The sequence below is a fragment of the Micropterus salmoides genome, unplaced genomic scaffold, assembly GCF_014851395.1.
Source record: "Micropterus salmoides isolate LMB-PRFRI ecotype aquatic unplaced genomic scaffold, ASM1485139v1 Ms_hic_scaffold_20, whole genome shotgun sequence".
In the NCBI taxonomy this organism is placed as follows: Eukaryota; Metazoa; Chordata; class Actinopteri; order Centrarchiformes; family Centrarchidae; genus Micropterus; species Micropterus salmoides.
In genome coordinates, this window is record NW_024041151.1 from 6,544,661 (window position 1) to 6,555,132 (window position 10,472).

At 39.0% G+C, this 10,472-nt stretch overlaps 1 protein-coding gene across 1 annotated transcript; it reads right to left on the minus strand.

Moving 5' to 3' along the window:
* Positions 1–3,289: 3,289 nt before the first annotated feature.
* Positions 3,290–10,182, minus strand: mat2al (methionine adenosyltransferase II, alpha-like). Its single transcript, XM_038734043.1, has 9 exons — positions 9,781–10,182; positions 9,027–9,104; positions 7,392–7,514; positions 7,182–7,294; positions 6,065–6,208; positions 5,684–5,902; positions 5,410–5,592; positions 3,831–3,964; positions 3,290–3,739 (listed from the first exon to the last, which is right to left on the minus strand). The coding sequence occupies exons 1-9, from the start codon at positions 9,851–9,853 to the stop codon at positions 3,637–3,639; spliced, it is 1,170 nt and encodes a 389-aa protein (XP_038589971.1). The 5' UTR covers positions 9,854–10,182; the 3' UTR covers positions 3,290–3,636.
* Between the last annotated feature and the right edge of the window lie 290 nt (positions 10,183–10,472).

Consider the following 10,472-nt stretch of genomic DNA (forward strand, 5'->3'; position numbering starts at 1 on the left):
GAACCAAACAGGAACTTTGATCCAGAGAGTTATTTACAGCCAGCTCATCACAAGACTTCCCTCTCCTCTGAATCTGAGACTGATGGCAGTAGTGACTGGGAGGAGACCAGAGAACCTTTAAACTTTAAAGCTTTAATAGTTGAAAAACACCAGTTAGCTTCTCTGAATGTCCGACAAGCTTTGGCCACAAGGAACATCTGCAGAAACACAGTGAAACATTTTATTTGTAAAAAAGTTTTCAGTGGAGAAAAGATGTTGTAGCTCACATGACAGTTCACACAGGGAGAAACCATTTAGTCGCAGAGTAAGTTGATCTAATCACGGCTCAATAGAGCTGCAAAGTGGACTTAGTTTGTTACCAACCCTGAACTGGCAAAGTAATTGTCCTGTTCAGCTCTACCTCATCCACACTTTCATCAATTCAGTTTTATTTATATAGCGCCAATTCACAACAACAGTTATCTCACAGCGCTTTTCATAAAAGAGCAGGTCTAGAGCGTACTCTGTGATATTATTTACAGAAACCCAACAGGGCAGCACTAGGCGACAGAAGGGAGGAGTAGGGGGGAACAGCCTACATAATGTAGACACAGAAGTACAGACAGTGAAGGTAAAATCGGTACAGACCGAATGAATAATCAGGGCACCTCTACCTGTATTATTAGTGAGCTCCACCCTTTAATATCCTCTCACACTCTTGTATCTTTCTTTTTTACTGTCTGAATATTTTCACTTCACAGAAACAGAACGCCAAAAATCAGGCAGAACCTCATGATGAGGGTGAGGAGAGTTTCATTGTTGGAGGACAAGTGGGTTCACATCAGTATGGCGACACTGTGGAGAAACCTCACCACTGTGACCAGTGTGGCAAGAGCTTCCCTTTCCCATCCCATTTAAAGAGACATCAGCGGACTCACACTGGAGAAAAGCCTCACCACTGTGACCAGTGTGGGGAGAGTTTCCCTCAAAGAGGCAATTTAAAGAAACATCAGCAGACTCACTCTTTCAAAGCGTTCACCTGAACTGTCTTGATCTCTTGGCTGTTAAAAGATGACATGTGATTTGTAAAAGCTGTCATGAAAGTATTTTAACATTGATACACCCGCAACTTCAGCTGTCAAATGTTATCGTTGCTTTACTTCCTCTGTCAATGCTACTGCAGCAAAGATGCAACAGTAACACAAACACAAGTACAAACTTACTGAAGAGCAAGACAGGATTGGGGCTTGTATTTTGTAGTCATGAACATGCTAATGCAGCAGCGAACGTGCAGCCAAAGTTAAAAACCTACTTGCCTTGTTGTTTCTCTGTGGGCTGAGGTCCAACTGCAACTTCACCTAACATTATATGGAGCTGAATCTGCAGCATGTCTCCTTGTTTAGTGTTTGTCTGCGAGTACAGACAAATACATACATACATTATTCACTCAGATTTAACCCAGCTTCGTATTATTTGAGTGAGTTTATATACACATTGGCTGAACACTTTTCTTTTGCACACAGTAACCTACAGCTGCAGGACACAGTAGTCATGAAACATGTTCTACAGTTTAGTGAAATAATCTTTGCAGATGCACTTTCAACAGTTTGTGTGTTATCTGATACTGTTTTGCAGTTGAAATTAAAACCAGTGTTTAAACCCTGTCAGAGGTCACTAAGGTTTAAAATACCACAGTGAGGTTAAGGTGCCAGAAAGACAACAAAATCTGACTTAACATGAGTAACTCTCCATATTCAGTCACACTGCAGAAAATTTACTAACCAGAGTAATTGTTCCTTATATACACTGATGGAAAACCACAAACAAACAAACACAAAGAAGCCCCAGAGTGCAATGCTGTCTGCAAGAAATTACATTTATATAAGACTAATTGGTTTTGCCTAATGCATTTAGAGGGAAACATAGTTGCTACCTGTAATTGGTTTAGTGGTAGCATATTTTTATGTTTTTGTATCTCACATAATGGATGGTGGGGACTGCAGGCTGGAGTTCCCGAGTCCCAGATGGTTAATAATCCCATTGGTATAACTGGTTTTGCAGGTATTTGGTCATAAAAAAGGTTAGAGGATCACCAGTTACTAAAATTCATCTTGAGGGGAATCCAATAGTTGTTGAGACATATTTCACTAAAAAAACACAAATGTCAAGATTTTGTGCAAATACACCTCATGGCTGTTGAGATTTGACCGGCACACTGCGTTGCCATCCAAGCTCTCATGGCTAAAAAAGATTGTGCATGTTCTAATCATGCAATAGTTGCTACAAGCAAGCATCCTCATTTTTCCTTGTTGTTTTGATTACTTGATATTTTGTTCAAAAACATATTTGCTGTTGCAAATGAGCAGTATATGTATGTAACTTCCAGGAGACTGCTATGTGTCATGAAAGGTTGGCAGATCTGACTGCAGGACGAAAGTGTTTTTTAGAACCTTTGGGGAAAAAGACAATCTTCTCCACGATGGAGAAAGTCCCCTCATATTAGACAGAGAAGTTATTAATACTTCAGCTGTGACTCACAGTAAGGTCTGGGGATGAGTTACATGACCAGTAAACATAGAATTTATTGATTGAACTTCTTTATTAATTATTATGTAAAATTGGCAAAAGATGCCCCAACCACAAAAAAAACATTAAAAAGGACAAAAACACAATAAAACCGAACAGTTTATTCCCATTGTGATCCTTTCAGGGAAGGTAGGTGTTGAGTGCGATCCCACGTGGCCATGTTTTTTCCCGCCATTAAGAGGGTGCAGCAGAGCCTAGGGCCCTGAAGCTCCGGCATCAACCTACGTTTCTATTACGCAGCTGAAGGCTTCACCAATCACGGTTTCCCCTGCTTCCCCCTTGGAACCAACCTCCGTGTTCCTCGGTGCGAGACGGGCGAAGACAGGTGAGGTAACCGCAGCAAACATCTCCCTGACCAGTTACCAAGCTAGCAGCACGGTCAACAACGATGTCTCCAGAGGGGGCCTCAGAGGTTAGCAAGGCTGCTAGCACTGCTCTGTGTTGCTACTGTCACTACAAATTAAGATTTATTTTTTTTTACCATTGCATAACAATCATATCAATCATATCATCTAACTCTCAGCAAGAAAGCAAGCCAATTATTAAATAAACTAGATGTAATGTGATAATTTAGCTTTAGAGGTGCTGGCGGGCAGAGTTACCTGTTGACAGAGTAAAGCTAGCCAGCCTCTAGTAAAACCTTAATGGTAATACTCAGGTTAAATACCTAAAATATTAAATGAAGTACCCGAGGAACTCTTACGGTTTTATGAACAAAACATAATGCATTTTTAGTCCAGCTTTTTAATCACCAAATATTATTACTTATTACCAAAATACAAAATTATTCAGAATACATTTTGCATTAACTGCATAATTATTCATGAACAATAGCTACAGTTTCTTATACAGGAAAGCACCTCAGTCATTGTTTAGTTCAAGTAAAAAGAATTCATTTGTCAGCAAAGGCACTGAGCTCTGCCTTTACAGTTTAAGGAAAGAAATTAAGAGATGACAGAGAAAAGACATTCATGTTTTCACTTTCGCAGCTGTATTTAGATAATATGGAGTCAGTGAATCAAATTGGTCTCTTGATTGTTTTATAACTGGAATGTGGGCGACCCCCAAAACTCAAAACACCAGAGACTTGGGTTTCTCCCAAGGGAACTCCTCCCTGCCAAAGTGACCGTAGCAGGCAGTGGGCTGGTATATTGGCTGCTTCAGACCCAGCTCTCTGTAACAGAAACCCAATATTACACTGTTATATTTACAGAAAAAGACAAATGAATAATACTTTGTTTGCAGCCATGAAGAACTGCACATACTTCACAATGACCCCAGGCCTGAGGTCAAAGTTTTTCTGCACGATTTGCAGCAGCTCCTCTTCGTCCCTGTTCGATGTGCCATAGTGAAACACGGAGATGGAGAGTGGATGGCTCACACCGATAGCATAGGAGATCTAAAGGGCGTAAAGACACCAAAGCTTTCACTCATCATTGATCAGAAAATATTCTAACTTTATCTCATACACAGTTTTTATTATTAATAAGAAGACTGACCCAGACATGCTGCAGAATAAAAACTTTCACACCAATACAACTCTTTCCAGGAACCTGGAACAAATTTTGAGATTTTGATGCACTGTTTCAAAGTGTATTAGGAGTGTTTTTCCGTTTACCTAACAGGCACAAAAATCATCTTTTTCTTGTATTAACATTTTTTGGACAAATTGGCCAGAGATTGTTGAAGACAAAGTACTAAAATCTCTAAATAATGCTGTGTCTTAGGCATGATCAGAAGGGAGTCTTTGGGCATTTTGCTAAGAATTTTTATTTGAGGTAAAAGTTCCTTTTTAAAAAATATTTCTACAGTGACAGAACACCCTTGATGGAAGTGTGTATTTTTAGTACCGGCTGAGGATCCATAATGTAATTTTACTATGTTGGTCCATTCTGTGACCACCACATGTCCTGCTCGTCTTTCCATCCCGGGAGAGGGCTCCCTCCTCTGTTGGGTTTACGGAGGTTTGGGGACTTTTCCCTTTTCTGAATCGAGCTTCCGTTTCCCGACAGAGGTGGACTTTACGAATCACTTTGAAGATTTGACTCATTTGTAGTCACTGAATATGTTTTTTTAAGCCAAGCAAATGCATCATGCACTTCAGTATGTACAACGGTAAGCAAACTCGTCACGCCTCTGAGTGTCTTAAAATAATACGTACAAAAGATTTTGGTTTTAGTAGAAACAGGCTGCAATGGCTGCAACGTAATCCTTCAAAAGTACTACTACCACTAAAAGTGCTTGTTTTGCTACTGACAGGCTCAGATTTTTGTTGTGTGTGTTGTTATGGAAAGGATCCCTACAGAGAGAGACCATTTTTTTAAAGAGTAAGATGCTTTTTGTTTAACCAGAAACAGAAGTCTTGCTCTGAAATCTCTCTCTCTCGAGAGAGAGAGAGGTGAATTGTTGCAGGTAGACTAAGGTGGGAACGTGAGTCAGTATGTCATCTTACTCTTTGACGATAAGGTCTCTCCATGTAGGGATCCTTTTCATAACGATGTCAGACACTTAGAATAACAATCTGAGCCTATCATTGGCAAAAACAGGCACTTTTAGTGGTAGTAGGATTACGTTTAAGTCATTGCAACCTGTTTTGAAGCTGGTCTACTGGACCAGTTGCAAAACATTTTGTCCTTACTTTAGGGATTTAGACCACAAAATATATTAAAAAAAATAGCACAAAGGTTTAAATATACCAGAATTACCCTTTGAGTTCAGTAATTTGTTCAGTGTGTTGCTTGTTCAAGTTGTTTTATAAGAAAACCTTGTACAACATTGTAAATTTAATTTAAATTTCCTTAAAGAAAAAGTGAGTAACAAGTGCAGCTTTATAAACGTCCTCACCTGAACGAGGGCCCTCCTGCACAGTCCAGCTTTGACCAAAGACTTGGCGACCCAGCGTGCCGCATAAGCTCCGGACCGATCCACTTTGGAGTAGTCTTTTCCAGAAAAAGCCCCTCCTCCGTGGCCACCCCATCCTCCATATGTGTCCACTATGATTTTACGCCCTGTGAGGCCTGCATCACTCTGATGATGTGACAAACACAAACGCATCAGAAAAATTATGTGGATTTATCTCTTGTTTTACATTTCCCTCCGTGGTTTGGTCCTTACTCACCTGAGGGCCGCCTACGAGGAATTTCCCACTTGGCAGCAGATGGTAGATGGTCTTGTCATCCAAGTACTTGGCAGGAATGATGACTTTCACCACCTTCTCCATCAGATTGCGTCTGATCTCCTCCAGGGTGATGTCCGGGTGGTGTTGTACTGAGATGACCACAGTGTGAACACGCAACGGCTCCATGGCTCCCATGTTGTCTCTGTACTCCACTGTGACCTGCAGAAAAGAGGGCGAAAAGCTGAAAGCAACATCTTTACTCGCAACAATTACTCCAAAAAGGAAATTAAGGGCGAGAGGTGGAGTGTCAAAGGTCAGAGTCAAACACAGTCGGTCCCTCTAACCCCTAGTCCATCAGTGTCCCCCTCTGAAGATGCTCACTTGTGATTTGGAGTCTGGTAGGATCCAAGGACACTCTCCGTTGCGTGAAAGCTCCTTCATCCTGTAGACGAGTTTGTGAGCCAAAACGACGGTTAAGGGCATACACTCCTCGGTCTCGTCTGTGGCGTAGCCAAACATCAAACCCTGGAAACACAACATGGCAAAACCCGGTCTGAGCAGTCACGTCATATGTTCTGTTCACATCCATAGTCCACTCTTTAAAGTTAGGTAAATGCAATTTAAAAATGAGCCTTTGAATGGTATCTGATAAACGATATATGTTTTTTATTAGCCAAACTACCGGGCGTTGCAGTTCAGTCAGTCAGTCAGTCCACCACTTCGGTCCAGACTGAAGTATCTCAACAACTACTGAACTGATTGTCATGAAATTTATTATTCCCCATCGGATCATTCTTAAATTTGGTGATTCTCTGACTGACATCTAGCGCCACAATCGGCTCAAACTTTCCTTTGCCCAATATTTATGACATTTCTTCTTACCAAAGACCCCCACCGCTGTTAACGTTGTCTTAACACTCATCACTTACTCAGGTACAGAGATATCAGATACCTACCTGATGCCACATATAGTACTTTAAGTATAGTACTTACTATAAGTAAGTTTGAAATGTTTTATTTTCCCCCCTTTTTTGGATTTAATAAAATTTAAAAAGGGGCATTATACAGTGTTGAAATCACCGTATAATATTTTAACTCAGCAGCACTTGGACATGAAAGATTTGCACACTGATTGCTCAAAACTCCCATCCGCCTCAGCTGTACTTAAAATTTAGCATGTTAATGAGCGTCTTTTCTCTTGTCTCCTTCTGTCCTAATGATTTTGTTACTCGTGATTTCTATATTTTCTTATATATACACACACATATCTGTTCCTAATTGTTGTAATAGTTGTTAAATTTATATAAAATAAAAAGGAAGTAGCCAATTAAAACACAGTACAATGAATGATAACAATCTTTGAATAGGACTGTTTTGCAAACGTACTGCGGCTCCTTTATAGAAGTGGCTTCATAACATAAAAGCATCGTTCTAACCCCACATGGTGAAACACGGTAGTGTGGATAGGCTTGAGGATTTAAGGTCCAATATACTGAACCTGGTCCCCGGCACCGATGTCCTCCTGATCCCTGCCTTCAAACACGCAGTCGGATATTTCCAAACACTGCGGCTCCAGCGCCAACAGCACATTGCAGGTCTTATAGTCAAAACCTGCAGATCCAAGTTGAGACACAAGCACTTAAATTTCCCCGGAAAAGATTCTGCACAGAATGAAGTTGTTAAATAAGAATATTAAATCCTACTGCACCTTTTGAAGAGGCATCATAACCAATCTTCTTGACAGTATTTCGGACCACTGCCTGGAGATCCACTATGGCCTTAGATGTCACTTCTCCAACCAGTAAAATCATGCCCGTCTTCGTCACGCATTCTGTAACAAGACGTGTTTTTACTAGCCATGAATCTGTGGTGTCATGTAGAGAAACTGTTTTACTGGATGCATTACATAAGAATAGCTGATCATAATTTTCTTAAACAGTCAATTCTTGAGGTTTTTAAGTCTGAAGCAGCTTTATAGAAAATAAATTGTCAGAAGAAGAGAGCGTGAAGGGAGTTTCTGTGGAAAAACATTCATTGTTAGTTAAGATGTTTCAGAGGGAGCTGAATGCCGGCGAGATAATGCCGAACTGATCTTTGGTCTAAAGAGCAAACGCTAATCCAGTCGAAGATAAATGGTTGTGTAATTATTAGTTATCAATAAACCTTTCTAATCAGATTCTAACAAGTTCTGACAAGTTTAGATTTGCGGTCCACAGGGCAAGACTACTGATTTTAAATACACTAAATACACAATGTTGATACAGAGGAAAGACCAGAGTGGAGGGAACCAAAGGAAAGGATTTAGCGAAATCTGTGAACTCCTGTGAAGCCTTAAAACAAGACGTACAATGAATCTAGCTTCATATTTAATTGTTCCAATAGGATTTTTGACACAAAAGTGTTTGATACATTAAGAAATCAGGAAACTCTGTCATTGTAGGCATACTACGGAAATTAGTTTGGGAGCTCTCAGAGACCAGCAGCAACAGCAAAAGCAGGATAAGAATAGAGAAGCAGATAAGGAAACAATCTAAGAAATATAAATGTAAGTATAAATATTAAAATGTAAAGTACATTGCATAAAACCTGTTTGACAGTGAACATTAGAGAAAGATGGTATATACCAACTGTGCATGTGCTGTTTGTAATAAAGTGTTTGTGTACATCAGCAGCAGGGAAATAAATAATAAATAAATAAATTTAGGAGTCTTTCACTCCTGCGGTGAATAAGCTGTTCCTCAGTCTGTTTGTTCGGGCTTTGATGGCTCTGTATCTCTTCCCAGATAGCAAGAGGACAAACAAACTGTGACCTGGGTGACACCTTGTTGTTTTCTTTTGTCAATAAACACTTTGTGTTTTAAAACATATAAAAACACTCTACTCTGAATAATGTTTTGTGTCTAATGTGATTTTTCCAGAAATAAAAGTTGTTAACAATTCTTTAAATTACATCTATTTCTTCTCGCTCATTGGAAAACCCAGAATCAATGAATGTGCAAAAATCGTTTTTTAACTGCTGAACACTGAAGTCCATTCTGAGGCTATGTGCTCCAGAGGCTGCAAAGGAAAATCTGAATTAATTAGGGCTGCAACTAAGATTTTCTTCACCGATTAATCTGTCAATTTTATTAATTGTTTAGTTGTTCAGTCTATAAAATATCAGAAAATGGTGAAAAATGTCAGTCAGTGTTTCCCAAAGATCAATATGACGTCCTCAAAGGTCTTGTTTTGTCCACAAAGATATTCAGTTTACTGTCACAGAGGAGCAAAGAAACTATTCACATTCATGAAGCTGGAACCAAAGAATTTTTTAAATCAATATCATAAAACATAAAACACTCACCACAGGCAACTTTAGAGTCAGGGTCTTGACTCAGGTACGCATCGAGTACGGCATCACTGATCTGATCGCACATTTTGTCTGTGAACACAAAGCAAGAGGCGTAAAAGGAAAGGACAGGGACAAGAGGCCTCGACTACACATTCATGTTTTTGACTACAGAGATAAATAATGTTCATTGTCATGCTCTTATTATTTTATTTTGGGAATTTGGGGGAAGTCAAGGTCCCAAAAAGGGATTTGTTTTTGATAATCTTCATAATTCAATTGGCTTTACTGGCTTGACATTTTAGTTTAAACCACATGTTGCCAAAGCAGAAAGTCACATATATAATAAAACAATAAAATAATCTGTCTACAACAAACAAAAAAACTTCAGAAATTCCTTCATTTGATCATTTGTATATACACAAGTTTAATAAAACAAATATTTAGTCTTTGTGGCCTCATTAGTTTAATCTTATTTTTATTACGGTAGTTTTAAATAGTTTAATATAGACGCATACAGTAAAAGTACTCAAGTAAAGGTACAATTAGCTGCATTTCTGATCATACCTTTCTACTTTTATCTGCCTAACATGTTGAATTCAGGACTTTTACGCAGTATTTTTACACCATGTTATTTCTACTTGTACTTTAGTAAATGATCTGAGTACTTCTCACACACAGCTGCCTGCAACAGAGCCTCTTTGTGTCCACACGTGTCCACAGAAAACTCTGAGTACTACAGTTTCACAGATAAACAGGAGTACAGTACCGGAGTGTCCCTCTCCCACAGACTCGGATGTGAACAGGAAGGTCTTCCCGGTGCGGGATCCGCTGGGGTTCATCTTCAGCTCCTCGCTCGCTGCACAAAAGGGAACTAAAAGCGGCTAAACGTGGCGGAGCAGCGCTGATTTCAAGAAGCAATTATTAACTACGAGGCGTTTTGCAGCAGGCACGTTTTTCCGACTTGGCACCGGCGGATTTAAACTTTAGCGGAAAAAAAACAAAAGGAAACAAACAGCCGATGCGACTTTTCGCCAGTAGTTAAAAAGCAACAGGAGATGTGTCGTAAATCTATATAACTTCGAACTAATTTTCTTTTCGGTGGGTTTTCTGTAAATGGCTTGCTGGATAATCTCAAGGAGGAATGTTTCCAATTGTGAAGTCCTTCAGGCAGCAGCCAGGACAGCCTCAAGATGTCGCTGTTATGACGCAACACGTGAGCTGAAGGATTTAATATAACATTATATAATACTTTAATATAATATAAAGTAATATAATAATCTTTATATAATATAATTTAATATAATACAATACTTTAATATAATCTAATATAAAACAATATAATTTAATATAGTAATATATTATATAAGACTATAATATAACAATAATAACATTTATATAATAATAATAATAATAATACACATACGAAAATAATGTAATACTATTACTAATTTAGTTACA

Coding starts and splice junctions, on each gene's coding strand:
- mat2al (XM_038734043.1), bottom strand. CDS start 9,853: ATGAACCCCAGCGGATCCCGCACCGGGAAGACCTTCCTGTTCACATCC. Junction 6,209..7,181: donor ACATCGGTGCCGGGGACCAG/GTTCAGTATATT, acceptor TTGTGTTTCCAG/GGTTTGATGTTTGGCTACGC. Junction 5,903..6,064: donor TACCAGACTCCAAATCACAA/GTGAGCATCTTC, acceptor TCTTTTCTGCAG/GTCACAGTGGAGTACAGAGA.